General features: G+C 38.5%; 1 protein-coding gene across 2 annotated transcripts in view; it reads left to right on the top strand.

Moving 5' to 3' along the window:
- LOC131154206 (AT-hook motif nuclear-localized protein 14) overlaps nt 1-16,459 on the top strand; it is a 39,205-nt gene extending 22,746 nt beyond the window's left edge. For both annotated transcript variants that reach the window (XM_058106820.1, XM_058106821.1), the window contains exons 3-6: nt 13,864-13,995; nt 15,179-15,331; nt 15,654-15,951; nt 16,070-16,459. In XM_058106820.1, coding sequence (XP_057962803.1) covers nt 13,864-13,995; nt 15,179-15,331; nt 15,654-15,951; nt 16,070-16,134 — 648 coding nt within the window. In that variant the 3' untranslated portion in view covers nt 16,135-16,459. The remainder of the gene's footprint in view (nt 1-13,863; nt 13,996-15,178; nt 15,332-15,653; nt 15,952-16,069) is intronic.
- Nucleotides 16,460-16,775: the final 316 nt, after the last annotated feature.

Genomic DNA, 16,775 nt, shown 5'->3' with positions numbered 1-16,775 from the left:
GTCTCACAGGCAAAAGTGTAGAGAGAACTTGAACTTGAAGAAGGATTTATGATGCATGAAAGTAGTTAAGTTTGCGGCTCAACCTACTGTGAAGGTAGCCAAGCAAGTGACTATGATGCTTGGATAGTCGGTAGGACATGTGAATTCATAGTTGTGCTGATGGAATCATCCCCAGTGATACATGGAATGGGATTCTTGAGAATGACTAAGGTGGTACCAATGCTATTTGCTGGTTCCTTTTAATAGGAGATCACCTCTGCATGGTGCAAGCCGTTTTGAAGAAAAGAAACGATGAGGAGTTCCTCTTAGCCATGCAACTTAAGAAGGGATTGAGAAGTAGTGAATAGGCATATGTGGCCAAGAAGGTGGTGAATGAAGAGGTAGACCAAGTGTGGGTGCGTACTGCCATTCAAGCTGCGTTTGATGAATAGAAAGTCATGATGTTGGACAAGCTATTGCACAACTTGCCTCCATGATAGTGTGTGAAGCCTTCTGCCAAAAGTCCATATCTGATGGCGCTTCTAGAGTTAGCAGAGTTGAGGAAGCAACTTTAACGAGTTATTGTAAGCGAGCTATATATGTCATTGTAAAGCACTGTTTGGAGCACTGGTGTTGTTTCAGAGGAAACCTAATGGGAGCATGTGGATATTTGTGGACTATTGTGTGCTCAACAAAGTGATTGTGTGCAACAAGTATCTCATTCCTTTATTTGTTTAATTAGCTAAATCATGCCAAGTACTTCACCAAACTTGACTTACAGTCATATGCTACTATAGGATGAGGATAGCAGATGATGATGAGCGGAAGACTAATTGCGTGACATGATACAGGGCATATGAATTCTTGGTAATGCCTGTTGGTTTGATGAATGCACTAGCAACATTCAGTACATTGATGACTTAGGTGTTTAAGGAGTACCTCGACAAGTTTGTTGTGGTATACCTTATTGACATTGTTGTCTCTAGTTCCACTCTGGTGGAACATGAAAAGCAGTTACTAAAGGTGTTCGATAGGCTGAAGGAGAATAACCTTTACTTGAAAAGAGAAAGGTGCTCTTTCACTCAAAGGAGCATCAAATTACTTGGTCTTGTGGTTGAACACGGTTGCATCCGGATGGATATGGGGAAAGTGAGAGTTATTCAAGACATCTTGATGGTAGTGAAGGAACTACATTGCTTTCTTGGACCACCAACTATTATTGAAAGTTGATAGAGTGGTATTCAAAGAGAATTGCCCCATGGGTAAATTTGCTAAATAAGGGTCATAGATGGAACTGGACGGAGGGTGCCAGGGAGCCTTTGACAACTTGTAGGAAGCTATGATTCAAGATCGAGTACTTGCTCTTCTAGACATCATGAAGCCTTTAGATGTAAAGACAGATGCATCGAATTATGCATCTGTCTGTACATTGAAGGGCTTTATGAATGGGCATTTTATTGCCTAAGAGAGCCGCAAGCTTTGTGAAGCTAAGTGTTAAGTACATAGTTCAAGAAAGTGTTCAAAAAAAGGAGATGTTAGCAGTGATACATTGTCTTCACTTGGCGGGATTACCTACTTGGATCAAAGTTTATGGTTAAAACAAATAGCTTGATTGCCAATCATTTCTTTAGGTAGCCTATGTTATCACCTAAGCAGGCCCATTAGCAAGCATTCTTGATGGAGTTTGATTTCTCACTTGAGCACAAGGTGGTGAAGACAAACCGAGTTGTGGATGCACCAAGCAGGAAGGCCGAGCTTGCGGCCTTATAGCTGGTAACACATTTGATAGTAAGTAAAGTTATCATGAGATCACATTAAGGAGGACCTTGTCAATGTTCGAGTTGCACAAAGCCTTATGATGTTGGTGGAAGAGGGCAAAGTGCACTAGTTCTAATTAAAAGATGATTGTTGATGAGACATGGTAACCGATTCTTTGTGTCTCGAGTTAAGAGACCTGAGGAAGACACCATGTGGGTAGGCTATTTAGCATGGCATCACACTTTGGCATTGGTGAAGCAGAGGTATTACTAGCCTCATATGCGTGTTGAGGCTATACCCGAACTTGTCTCAGTTGCCAACAAGATTAGATCGAGTGGAAGAAGATCACAAAATTGCTGCAGCCTCTTCTAATATCAACAAGACCATAAGAGAGAGTCTCACTTAACTTCATCACCAACCGCCCTAGTCGGAAATGCGTGGTCTATACTTGTTGGTTATAGATAGGTTTATGAAGTATGGTGCTTTTCATATACCTACACCGAAGTAATGTTTGGCATTGAAAACATAACACTTGTTTTTCAAACATGTGGTTAAGTTTTCGAGTTTTTCCTAAGACATTGTTAGTGACTGAGACACAAGATTCATGAGGAACTTCTGGATAGAGCTTTTCAAAATCCTCACTTCATAGCTTCACATTTCTTTGAGCTACCACATACAAACATATGGATATATGGAGAGATTCAGTAGGCTTCTAAAAAATTACTTGCATCATTTCGCCACCGCTAACTAGAAGAATTGGGTGCTGCTATTCAATGTGGGTTAGTTCTATTTCAATGCCCAAAAGAACTCAATGACTAACAAGAGTCTTTTTGAGCTTGTAACAGATCAACGTGCATTGTTACTTCACATAGTGGACAAGCTATACAAAGGGAAGAGTCTAAGAGCATTCATCTTCACCAAAGAATGGAGACAAAATGCAGAGTTCGCTCGAGTTTACTTGGAGAAAGGTTCCAAGTGAATGAAGAAGTGAGCAGATCAAGGGAGAAGACTGTACCCACTTGCTATTAAGCTCCATCCTGAATAGATTTAGTCACTATGAGGTCGAGGTAGGAGATTATTTTGCAAATATAAAAAACAATTCCCATCTTGGCTAAGTCAGGAAGATCTTTTACAAGGTTGATCCTCTGGCTTGGATGAAATGAATCCTATGATTCACATGAGTTACCTCAACCTATTCATTGTTGACACTGAAGATCCAAGCAGAAGTAAATCAACTAGAGCACCACTAAAGATGGCGCAACTTGACAAAGAGAAGTTGAAGTCATCCTTTTAGACAAACAAAAATCACATCAAGGATGAAGTAGCACAATTTTTTGGTGAAGTGGTAAGGCCTTAGAGATGAAGAAATGAGCTAGATGTCAGCGGAAGACAAAACCATTCGTGGACAAAGTTGAGTACTTAGTCCAAGTTTTTGAGGACGTTGATCTCACAAGTAGGGAAGAATGTCAGCATTCGAGCTTGTTCAAGGCATTATGCTTACATGTGATTGTACTTTGGATGGGTGACCATCATGTAAATAGTAGTATAGGTTTTATTCATTGAGCGTGGTAATACCTTGGCGTAAAATGTTGAATCCTCAGTCAGTTTTATGTTTTTTAGTGTCAGAGGTAGAATAACATAGAAAGCTCTTCAGAGGAGGGTTATCAATTATTGTAAAACTCACTAGCATTTGTAAACTTGTTTAGACTACTTGTCTCCCTCGCTAACACACACTGCCTATGGAGGTATTAAGAATGAATTATGTTGCTTTATTATTTAACACATGACTCTTGTCTTCTTGCTTGTTTACAATTTCTGCTTAATTTTGTATTTGATGGTTAAGAATTTGTTCATGTGGTGAAACCATGGTACACTTTCGGCTGACTAGTTAAGCAAGAGTGCTATAACTAGTGCAGCACAGACCTTCACAAGGTGTGAAGTGTTCAGCCTGTGACACAAAGCACGCTTACAACAACCTAAGGCTTAATCTAAATACTAAATTTGTGAAAAAAGCAGACACATAATATAGCAATGCTTATGCATTTGTGCAAAATGTGCAGTTTTTGCATTTTACAGTTGAGGCTACTGCATTTTGGGTTTATGAGTTTTAAATCAGATTGGGATGGTAAATTAGGGACAGAAAAATTTAGTCAAATGCATGTGTGGAAAGATTAAGTTCGTTCAAATTAATTGAATCCCTGAACTTTTGACCCTAAACCTTTCCAAACAATTGGGATTACATATTGGTTCATGGACAAAATTTGAACTTTGTTTTTATTTTTTATTTTTTTTAATTTTTCTAAATGACAAACTGAATCCATTGATTAAAGAAATAATTACAATGAAGGGAGGATAGTAAATCCTGTCAGTAAAAACAGAGAACTAACAGACAAATAAAGCACTTTTGCACTCTCTTTGGACATCATCCAGTGTTGACCCTAAAAAACCCCAAAAGAGTGTGCCCAAACAGCAACATAAGAAATAATTTTCTCCCAAAGCAAAGATGGACAAGTCTTTTTTTTCTCTGAAAATTCTAGCATTCTTTTTTCAAGCCAGAGTTCCTGCAGCACTGTAAAAACTGCACAGACCCAAAAAAAATCTTTCCTGTTTTATTTCCCGAGACCCCAAAACTTCATCATCAGAAAATGAAAAATTGATTTTGGAGTCACCCGATCCTCTCCAAAAAACGAAAACAGATTGGTCCTCATTCATCTTGCGACTTTACAATGAAGGAATAAATGGGTATAAGTCTTGTTTGGACAAAGTGAGTGGTTTATCATTTAGAATGGTTTACATGAACAAATTTAAGTTTGTATGCTTAGAACGACCAACAAGTTTACAAATCTTGTTTTGAACTTTTTTCCCCCGAATTTTGTTTGTATTTCCCTACTTTTTCCTATTTTAATAAATTTCTAGTCATTTATATATTTTTATATGCATATAAAATTCCCAAAAATCTTGTGCCTTAATTCATTGAGATTTGCACCTCTCCTCATTAGGGTTAAAACTATTTGCGTTAGCTCTTTGCCTTTTAAAACTTTGGTTTGGAGTAAGGTGGTTTTTCTTCTATTGCTATGGTGCTCTGTAATGATTTTTTTAGAGGTGTATCTTTCACTAATATGCAAGTAAGACTAAATGCTTTGCTTCATGGGCTTTATACTCTGTTACTGTTTGGTTAGAGGACGCATTGTTCTCCATGTTGTGTCTTTCTTCATAATATTTATCATTTTTTTTAATTAAAAAAAATTACACATCCACAACAAGGGTATGAGACCATCTTGTATTGCATTGTCAGTTTGTGTCATCAGTATAAACCAGTGTTTTAAAAGGAATTCGCAAGGCCCGCTTTGAGGCGTTTTGGGCTTAAAACGCCCTAAGGCATAATTGGAAAGGCGTAAAGCCTCAAATGCCTACGCCTCAGGGAAAAAAAACTTTCATTTTACACCTCAATTTGGAAGGTGTACGCATTTCTAGATGACCTGATTTAAAATATAAATAAAAAAAAAGGAACAAGCGCAGAACCTCTCGTCAAAACCCCCTCGACGAAGCTTCATTCCTCCCTCTCTCGACAAAGCTTCCGTAGCTCTTTGACGATTCCTCTAGCTCCTTTTCCCTCTCCGACGACTTGACGAAGCTTCCGTAACTCTCTGACGATTCCTCCAGCGCCTTCTTCCTCTCTGACAACTCAACGAAGCTTCCGTAGCTTCGATGATTCCTCCAGTTCCTTCTCCCTCCCCAACGACTCGAGGACTGCTTCCAATGATTCCTCCAAGCTTCTCGTCCCCCTTTGACGACTGCTTCCGACAATTCCTCCAAGCTTCTCGTCTCGCTCCAACGAGTTGAGGATCCCTTCTAAGCTTTGATCTGCCTCCGACGACTCCTTTGAACCTCTCATCTCTCTACAGCGACCCTTTACAAACTCTCTGCTTCGAGATTTCATCTCAGTCTGAGGCCTTTGCTCGAATATTCAACTCTCACTCTCTCCACACTCCAGTGTTGTTCGTAGCAGACTCCCACGAGGCTCTCTGCCACTGTCTCTATCTCTAAAATTGAAGGTAGCTGTAGCACTTTTGGTTTGTTTCAGATTTCAATTTTCAGTTCTAATTTCCTGCTGCAGCTGCTGATTGTTCGTGTTCAATAAACAAAAACATGTTTGATGGTGATTCAAAGGGGCAAAAAAATGATTTTGTTTGGAAATACAAAAGAATTTGATGGAGAAATATTTTAGATGCAAATTTTGTGATCAAACTTGTAGTGGGACTGTCACAAGATTTAAATATCATTTGGCAAGTACAAGGAAGGGAATGAAACCTTGCCCAAAAGCTGCTCAAAACGTGAGAGATGAGTGCAAGATTGCTCGACAAATTCCAAAAAGAGAAGGGTAAAAGAAATGAACTTCTTGAAGAGATTGAGATGGGTCCAGGAGGAGGGACTTAGAGTGTTATGTCTCCATTAGTTGGAGATATTGAGTAGCAGTCTAGCAGAACAGTGGGACTGGCCTTAATCCTATGGCTAAAGGTCCAATGGATAAGTTTTCATTTTCACAGACCAAACAATCTACTCTAAATTCAAAATGGAAGAAGGAAGAAAGAAACGAAGTATGTAGGAAAGTTGGCCGTTGTGTGTTCAACGATGCTCTACCATTTAATTTGATGGATGACGTATATTGGCGTGTTATGGTGGATGGTATTGCTAATTACGGGCCAGGTTTCAAGCTTCCATCTATGCAAGAGATGAGGACATGGATCCTTAAAGATGAAGTGAAAGACATGGATGGCATGTTGAAAGACCACAAAAAAGCTTGGAAGGAATATAGATGTTCTATCATGGTTGATGGATGGACTGATGGGTGTTCAAGGGTCTTGGTTAATTTCCTTGTGAATAGTCCTACTAGTACATCGTTTTTAAAATCCATTGATGCTTTTGATTCTATAAAAAATGGTGATTTAATGTTTTAAGTATATGGATGAGGTGGTTGAGGAATTTGGTGAGGATAATGTTGTGCAGGTGATAACTGATAATGCGAAGAACGTGATAAATGGTGGAAAAAAACTTATGGAAAAGAGGGAGAACCTCTATTGGACTACATGTGCTGCACATTGTTTGGATCTCATGTTGGATGATATTGCAAAATTGAGGATCCATGCAACCACAATCTTGAAGGCTAAGAAAGTTGTGAAGTTTATTTATAATCATTCCTATGTACTTGCAATGATGAAGAAGCATTTCACTAACAACAAAGAACTCATCCACCCTGCAGTGACGCGCTTTGCTACTGCATTTTTGACACTTCAGAACATTTACAAACAAAAGCAAGGCCTTCAATCTATGTTCTCTTCGGAGATGTGGTGCACTTCTACATAAGCAAAAATGCATGAAGGTATAAGGACTCACTCAATAGTTTTGTTTGACCAACATTTTTGGCCTCACGTGGCTTATGTTATCAAGAGTGTTGTTCCTCTTGTGCATGTTCTAAGGGAAGTTGATTTTGAGGAAAGACCAGCCATGGGGTTTCTCTATGAGTTGATGGATTCGGTGAAGGGAAAAATTGCTGCAATTTTTTCTAGAAATGCCAAGAAGTATGGACCCATTTGGAGAAAAGTAGATGATAGATGGACTCCACAACTTCATCGCCCTTTACATGCTGTAGTTAAATCCCCAATTGCGTTATAAGGATAACTTCTTTGATTGTGGAGAAGTGAAGAAAGGACTGTTTGAATGCACGGATAGAATGTTGAGATATGAGGAGAGGCTAGCTGCAGACATCCAATTGGATTTGTTTGATAATGCACGAGGGGATTTCGGGACTTGAGTGGCTATTGACTCCAAAATGTTGAGAAGCCTAGGTAAAAATAATACTTCAGTTAAACTTAGTAAATTAGTAGTACTCTATCCTTGTTTCTTCGTATAACTTGGAACTTAAACATGTTTTTTTCTTTTGTAGTTGATTGGTGGAAGCGTTTTGGGACAAAGACCCCATAATTGACGAAGTTTGCTATTCGTGTTCTTAGCCTGACATGTAGTGCTAGTAGATGTGAGAGGAATTGGAGCACATTTGAGCAGGTTCTTAGTTCTTACAAATGCCATGTTATTATTGTTTCACTCAAATATGAAAATATCTTCTAATTTTTAAAAATTTAAATGGCTTAAACTCAATTGTAGATTCATACGAAAAAGAGGAATAGATTAAAGCACAAGATATTGAATGCTGTAGTTTACGTGAAGTCCAACACCAAACTAAGGGAGAGAGCTCTAAGAAGAAAACAAAATTTTGATCTAATGTTGGTGCTGGAAGTAGCTTCAAATGATGAATGGATCACAGAGAAGGAAGAAACTATCCTCTCAAAAGATACTTCTTGGTTTGATGATGAAAATCTCCTAGAAGTTGATTCTATTAGATCTTTGCCCATGGTAGCTTTTGAAGGAGATGATGTTCAAGCAACACGAGCTTCTGGTAGCTCGCATTCTATACTTCCTAGCAAAAGGAAGATTAGTGATTATTGTGAGAACTTGAGTACATACATATCAATAGTCATTTTTGAATCTACTAATTTATAATTCTCCATTTCTCCTAACTCCTAATCTATAGCTTTATTGAATATCTAAGCACTTAAGACAAAGGCAAGAGGCCAACATTGGTCACAATTGAGGAAGGCGATGATGTTGAAGTGGGAGAGGAGGAATTCATAAGTGGAAGAACTCCTACTATAGATGAGTTTGATGAAGATGAGGACTTTGATGAAGATCTTGATAGTTCCCTCTGAACTTTGTTGATTTAGATTTAGATTCTTACAAATTAGAATCTTGAATGATGAGACATTGTGATGCTTTAATTTGGCTTTTTCTCTTATTTTTGTAAAGTTATGGCTCATGCTTATTTTTAACATGCATTGTTTGAGTTTGTTAGCTAAAATTGGCCTATATGATACTTAAGAATTATGTTTTTATTTTTTTACTCCACTATTCTAAATTTTTTCTCATTTTTATACTATATATAAATTTATTTTATTTATTAATTATTTTAAAAAATACAGTCCCAAAATGCTTATGCCTCAATGCCTCGAGGCTTACGCCTCGCCTCCCGGAGGGTAAAACGCCCTGCTTTATACCTTTTCCTTTTAAAACATTGGTATAAAGTTATAAACTCTTGGATTTTATGTTGACATACGGAAGCTTCATTTGGTGAGTGCATTGAGTATCCTAGAAGCAAGATTCCACCTGAGCATGACTTCATTCCACACCTAGAAAGGGGGTACGAGACTATCTTGTATTGTATTTCAGTTTGTGTCATCAGTATATACCCTGGGGTTTTATGTTTATGTACTGATGCTTCATTTGGTGACCGCACTATTCGGGTTAATATCTTGCAAGCAAGATTCCACCTGTTAACTTGGAGGAAGAATTTAGCATGACTTCATTCTTCAACCACCTAAATTGGATCCCAGAAACAATCTCACTTATTAAATGACACGACAAAAGCCATGACTTTCAGTTCATTATATTCTTTTCATGGGGAATGAGAAAGTAGATGACTCATGGTGATAAGGTTGGCTGGTGGCTTAAATCAAATTTCAAAACAAATGAAGGTTACATGCAAGGGAGATAGCCTTTAGCCTGTTTAAAGGGGAGGCCAGCCCAAAGTCTTGGGTATCAAAAATCACTTTAATTTTGTGGCTTTTTGGAAGAATAAAAGGAGGCCTGGTCCATCAGATGTGGAGTGCTTGAAGAAGAAAAAAAAAATGGCCCATATAATGACTAAAGATGATATTGTTACATTGAGGATAGGATCTAAGAGAAGAAAGGGAGCAAATTGGGAAAGGATAACTGACTTGTGTGGAGAAAAAAGGGGGGGGGGGGGGGAGTGGGGGTCTAACAGATGGAAGGGGAATTCGAAAGCATTTTTTAGAGTGAAGAACTCTTTGGAAGCTGATAGCTGCTCTTGATCTTTGGATCCCTCAGGGTTTTATCCCTGCAAATCTTTTTATGAGTTCTTGACTGACTGGTTTTTTATTTTCCTCTTTATAAAACTATTGGAAAGCCCAAGTCCCCTCTAAAATCAAAGCTTTTCTCTGGCTGGTTGTGCTTAATAGGATCAACACCAATAAATTGTTACAGACTAGTAGACCGTTAAAGGCTCTCTCTATGGATGTATGTGTGTTTCATTTTAATTGCTCCGAAACTGCGTCGCATCTTTTCTTGAATTGTGATTCACCTGGAGGATTTGGAACAAGCTATTTAATTATTTTGGGGAATGTTGGGCTCGTCCAGAGACAGTTGAGGAGTTTTTGGCAATTCCTATTGTTGGTTTTAGAAGGAAAAAAGGAAGGTAAGGAGTTACATAATTGAGCCCTATTGGCTGTATTTTGGGGTCTGGATGGAACGAGATGTGCGTATTTTTCAGGGAAGAAGTTGGAAGTCGTTATTTTTATTGGTTTGGGAGAAGATTCTCTATTTGGCTTCTCTTTGGTTTGTGGGTAATTGGAACTTCAAGGGGACGTTCTTTTCAGATATTCAGCATGATTGGCTTTCCTTGTTGAATTGATAGGGCATGCTGATTATGTTAGGTTGTTTCTAGTGTTCTGTTTTTAGTTTTCCCTTTTTACGTTTTCTAGGGTAACCCAGAGTTTTGAAAGGAGATGTCTTATTCTCCCATTTGTACATTCCCATTCTATGAATGAACTTCGTCTGTTATCAAAAAAAATCTAGAGGTGTAAAGGAACTGATGGAAGGATTCTTTGAAGAAGTGACAAGCAGTGTTAGGGAAGATTAGAATTTGTTGGGGAGATCATGCTTTGGGTTGATCAAGTGAGAAAATGTGGAAGTTTAGCAGAGCACTTGGCACTTGGCAGGGAGCTTGAGCAAAATAGAGGAAGGTAACGAGCTTGTAATTGTAAATATGATTCCAAACATTGAAGATCTTCTGAAGTGCGAACTCTGGCAATGTTTGAACCTGGTGGGAGAATATTTGAAGGGAATGAATGAAGGGAAAGCAGGACCCAACATGTGAACCGTTCAAGATGGGTGACAGATAGAAAGAAGAAGGGAAAAAAAACAGCAGGATTTGACTTGGTAATATCTATATTGAGTCATGAAAAGAATGTCTGTTGAAAGAGGATGGAAGAACAGTGAGGATAGAGGTACAAAAAGAAGCCCAAGCACATTTGCATGGAAATTAAGAGGTTGGAGTTGTTGGTTATTTATAAAGGTAGGGGTGGCCATAGGGAGGCAGTGTAGGAAGCATATGAGGAAATAAACTGTGAGCTATCAATGAAGTGCAAAACGATTGCTTGGTATGTTGGTAGCCTCAACAAGCTTGATATAAATAAAGGCCATCAAAGGTTTAAAAATATGGTAGCAGAGGCAGTTTGTTTTTGGGAAACAAAGCTAGGAGACGTTACACAACTTGTTATATATATTTGGGGAGACAAAAAAGCAGGGTGGAATGCTCTTTCATGACAAAGGGGTCCCCCTTTTGTTGGGGGGTGGGGTTTGTGGTGCTTTGGCTGCTGGGCATGAATAAATTGGATGATGAGAGAATGGGGAAATACTCAGCATCCTGTCTATTGGAGTTCAAGAACAATAAAATAAGGTGGTGGTTTACTGGAATTTATGGACCCACAGATGATGGGATTAGAAGAAACTTATGGACTGGTTTAAAAGATTTAGGAAATGATGGGGGCTATTCCTGGTTCATTTTTTTTTCTTTCTTTTTTTTGGGGGTGGCAAGGGAGTGTGAGAGGGTCTTTGAAAGGCTTTAGAGTTGGGTTGAATGCCAAGACAGATTTACTGGTTTCTCAATTGCTTTTTGTAGATGATGCCTTTATCTTATTTTTATTTTCTTTTATTCTCTCTCTCTCTCTCTCTCTCTCTCTCTCTCTCTATTCCAGGTGAAATAAAGAGAAAATACTGAGGTATCTAAAATGGGCGCTAGTGTGATTTGAGGCAATTTCAGCAAAAAAAAAAAAGGTTTGAGGCAGTCACTGCCAGAGGGTTTGGTAATTTGAAAGCAGGATGTGCATCTTTTGGTAATGTGGGCAGCCTCTCAATCTTGTTTGTTTGTTTGTTTTTTATTTTTTATTTTTTTGTTTAAATGCCTTTAGGAGCTAGTCAGAAGGCTAAGATTGTTTGGGACTGTTGTGAAACAGTTCGAAGAGGTTGGCAGGGACAGAAAAATAACTGTCATGCTGCCCTGGGTGGAGGGGGGTTTGAATTGCTGTGATAAAACGCAAGCTTGCTGGCCTACACACTTACTTTATGTCCTCGTTCACAATCCTTGGGTCAGTTGCCAAAAGCTTGATGAAGCTGCAGAGAGACTTCCTTTGTTCAATTAGTTAGAAGAGAGAAATTTCTAGTTAGCTTGGAGAAAGTCTACTCTCCTGTTCCCACATGGCCATTTGTAAGCATTGAACCAAGCTCTTCTTGGGAAGTGGTTATGGAGGTTTACTTCTAGAAAAGAGTGCTATTGGTGAAGTTTTTTAGGGAAAAGATGCATTGCAAATGGGGTGGATGAAAAAGAGTTCAATCTTCCCATGGATTTTGTGGTAGGGTATAATTAGGGGGACCATATAGTTTACATAGCACATTACAAATATGGAGGAATAGTGATAGAATACGGTTTTGGTTGGATATCTGGTATGGAGTCGCAGCCTATAGAGAGTTGACCCCGAGTTTATACTGCATAGAAACTAACAGAGAAGCTACAATAACACATGCTATTGTGGAATTTTTTTTTTTAGGGGGTGGGAGACAATGGGGTTTCCTGGAAGATCACTTTTGGAAAACAGGCACAGGACTGGGAGCTGAGTCAGTGGACTGAGGCAGGGGAACTGCTGAACAGATGGTATATACTGAGAGTAAACAGAAATAAGGACACACTGACTCACTTAAATGGAGGGGAGGCAATAGCTCAAAGTTTACTGCTAAGCATTGAATTCAATTATCTTTTATTTGCCATATGGAATTAGGGAATCCCTTTGGAAGGCAGTGTGGAAACCAAGAGTCCCATGGAGTGTTGCTTTTTTCACTTGACATGCCCCTGGGAAACAATTCTTGCAGGAGATAATATTTTTTTTGGGGAGGGGGGGGGGGGGTGTTGGAAGCATTGGATATGCCCTGCATGTGTAAAAGTCATCCCTGTTGTACTACAATTTTACTGGGGAAATCTGGTGCTTCATTTGGCTTTTGCTCTAGGTCAGTTGAGGGATGCCTCAGAACAGTAACCACTAACCAGTTGCTTTTTAGCTGGACTTTTAGGGACAAGGATTGAAATCATTTTAGTTTGAAGAGGATATGGGGTATGTTCCCTTATGCATGAGCATGTTTGGAGGGAACGAAACAGGAGGGTGGAAGGCAAGGACAACAGAATTAAGTTTGGAGGTAGAAAATTGTGCCCTGTCAATACATACTACTTTATCTATCAGAAAAAAAATATTTTCTCGATGTTTTTGCCCATTCCTTTCAAGATCTTCTGCATTATAATATAATCAATCCAAAGGATCTTGTTTTCTTTACTACTCCAGCTGTAGAAAGATTTGTTAACGTAATGAACCATGTTGGATTACTTAACATGTATTTTGTATTAAAAAATGTTGGAAAAATTAATGTTCTTGAAGAATTATTTTCTGAATATTGATTAGGTCTCCTGTATTTTCTTGTTAGGGACCTTCCAGTATCTGGAAACAATCAGCATGAAGTCCTGATTGTGCATTATTATCTTCTCATATCCTTTGCAAATGGAAAACCCATCTTATTTGAACTTTCTGCTGAAATATCTTTTCTGTTGCATGATTGCATCAGTGTATGTCTCTTTAATCTAGATATGTAGGCAAGCAACTTATTTGAGTATGGTTCTTTATATGCTTTCAATATAACTCATTCAAAACTATTTTTTATTTATCAATAATGAGGTGGAACCATTTTTAACTCTCTGTTAGATTGTTTGACAAACAAGCGAGCGTAATCAAATCTTTTGAAATTATAAATTGTGCATGTGCATGTGTTTGTTATTACCCACACTTTTTGATGCCAATTTTAGCACACTTATAAAAGCCTTTTTGATATATTTATAGGAGCACGTGTTCATTTATTTGTGAGTACATTGACACAGTATATGGCTATGTTGAATAGGACGTGGCCCAGAAAATTATGTTTTTCATGCAACAGAGCAAAAGAGAACTATGTATTCTGTCAGCATCTGGTTCTATCTCGAATGCTTCACTCCGACAGCCAGCCATGTCAGGAGGCAATGTTACAATTGAGGTAGTGAACCTTGTGAATTCTTTTTGCAACTGCATTCATTAATCTCTGTCAAAATTAAATGGGAGTGGCAAACATAAATCTAAAATGAAAATAAAGAATTTAGGAAAAAAGGAAATAATCTGTTTTATGGCAGGAAGCACAACTGCATCCAAGTTGTAAGTAGCATTGTTGTTCATCTTCAAGGTATATATCCATTAGGGTGAGCCCATTGAACTGGAATGTGGGGTGTAATACCAATTCCAGCCCAGGGAAACTGGGATGCTTGTACCTACTGGAATGTCCAGAACACCATCTTGAAAGAGAATGAAATGCTAAGGTCCAGAACATTGACCCAAAAAGAATGAGCTGCTACAATTGGAGACTGTACCCTTGAACTAGAACGAAGCAGAAAAAAAATTTATTTTAGATTCTCAAGAAGGGCCATCTATAAATAACTTATGCTGTTGGGGGAAGAAGACTTGTCAATGATTGCTAAGAAGGGCCATAAACAGTTGAGATTTATTGGGATTGAACACGAAATAGAGGTTTTACAAACGGAATAATAATCACCCATGAAGGAGCAGTGAATATGTGCAGATGGAGTGAAGGAAAGATTCATCTTGCACTATGAAAAAAGGGACACAACTGTATATTCTAAATACCAATTAGTTGGTATTCAATTGTGTTTTCTGATGCTAATACTGCATACCATGTATGGGAATTAATGACCCACTGAAAGAAAAGATAACACATTACACACTGGGAAATTGCTTGCCAAAGAACTTTTTTGAGATGAGAATGACTTAGCTCTATTGAATTGGTAAGGAAATGTTTTACCATACATTAAGGAATCATTGACAAGATATATGAGTTCAACATCTTCTCATTGATCAGTTTTATTTTTCTTTTTAAATGAATTAGGAGTAGACAAGTAAACTTCGTAGGAATGCCCCATATATGGTTCATTATTTTCTTCGAGTTCTGTGATTGATGGGATTAATGATTGCCCAATACACCTAGCGTGGGGGAGAAAAAGAACCAAATAAACCAACAATCATGGTGCATGTAAAGGACAGAAATCCCAGCAGAAAATGCATATGCTTGTAACTTTGAATGGGTCGTATCCTTATTGCTCCAAGATGGCTTGATGAATAGAAATCTGATTTCTAAGTACATAATCTTGTGCTGAATGCTCTTAATTTAGGGACGGTTTGAGATCCTTTCACTGTCAGGATCTTATGTACGCACCGAGCTTGGGGGGAGAACTGGTGGGCTTAGCGTATGTCTTTCTACCACAGATGGCCAAGTCCTTGGAGGTGGGGTTGGTGGACCCCTAAAAGCTGCAGGCCCAGTACAGGTACCAACAAAACTGTAATCTAGTTGAAAAGGCTTTCTATTTAAAACAGGGGAAAGCAAGTGGTGGCTGGAGGTTTGGCATTTGTTTTTCTGTGTATTTTTTTGTGCTTGTGTGTGTGAGAGAGAGCAAAGAACTAAACTGCACCATTCATCTATCCAAAGTCATCAAACACGTCGATTACATTTTGTTGTTTTTTGCTTGATCACCTCAGTTTTAATTGCCGGACAATGGCTGCCTTATTTTCACCTGTTCTGTCCCCATCTTTATGCGGGCAACTTGACTCCCGCACTTTGTATGAGTTACTGTTTAATGGTCGTCACAGGTGATTGTTGGTACATTTCTGATTGATGCCAAGACGGATGTTAGTGCTGGTGTCAAAGGCGATGCTTCTCTCAGCAAGTTGCCATCACAGTTTGGCGGGGTATCAGTTTCGAGTGCAGACTTCCAACCAGTTGTTGAACACACTGGAAGAAACCCCATCAGGGGAAACGATGATGATCAAAGTATTGGTGGAAGTCATTTCATGGTTGAACCTCATGGCATGCAAATGTCGCATTCACATCCAACCAGTTGGACAGGTGGCATTGACGGCAGAAGCAGTGCCCCTTATGAGTTCACTGGTAAAACTATTATTCCCTAATGTGTTGCTTTTTATTACTATTATTATTAATTTTTTTTCCATTTTCATTTTTGCATGTCAGAGAGAGGTTGAAATGGGATGTTTTCGTCGTTTTGCAGGAAGAACAGCTCATGGATCACAGGAATCTCCAGAAAATGGGGACTATGAGCGACTTCCAGATTAGAGATTGGTGTTATGGCTCTGAAAATGCTTTTTTTGTCATATATTTATCCATATCACAGGTTTTTGTTTTTTTGGGCTATACATCTCACAACTAGCAGTATCCCTTCTGGAGTGTGGTATGGTATATATATGTACAGGCCATTGGCGCTCTACACTTTTTGGTTTAAATATGCACCATAGGTGAGTGAATGATCTGATCTATGCTAAATAATGTGTTTTGCTTCCTTCCATCAAATAGTATATGCAAGGCAGCTCCTGGCCGCTGCCTGTTCATGTTTGGAGCCATAATTTAGTGAATGGTAAAATGCATTTTGAGATGAACCCAATTCAGCATCAGTTTGAAAATTTTAATGTTACTGTCTATGTGTTGACTTTATGTTTCATGCCCACAGAATAAATCTTGGTGTTCTTGTGCATGCATGCAAGTATATAAGATATTTTATATATATATATATATAGAGAGAGAGAGAGAGAGAGAGAGAGAGAGATATATATATATGTATATATATATATATATATATAGAGAGAGAGAGAGAGAGAGAGAGAGAGAGAGAGAGAGAGAGATCCCTCCTATAGCCTTTCTAGGCTTTTGCATGTCTGTATTCATTTAACCCCCACTTTGGTTCAGTGGATTGGAGTCCA

The sequence above is a fragment of the Malania oleifera genome, chromosome 4 (assembly GCF_029873635.1).
Source record: "Malania oleifera isolate guangnan ecotype guangnan chromosome 4, ASM2987363v1, whole genome shotgun sequence".
In the NCBI taxonomy this organism is placed as follows: Eukaryota; Viridiplantae; Streptophyta; class Magnoliopsida; order Santalales; family Ximeniaceae; genus Malania; species Malania oleifera.
Note: the sequence above shows the minus strand (reverse complement) of the source record. Positions and strands in the feature narration are given on the sequence as shown.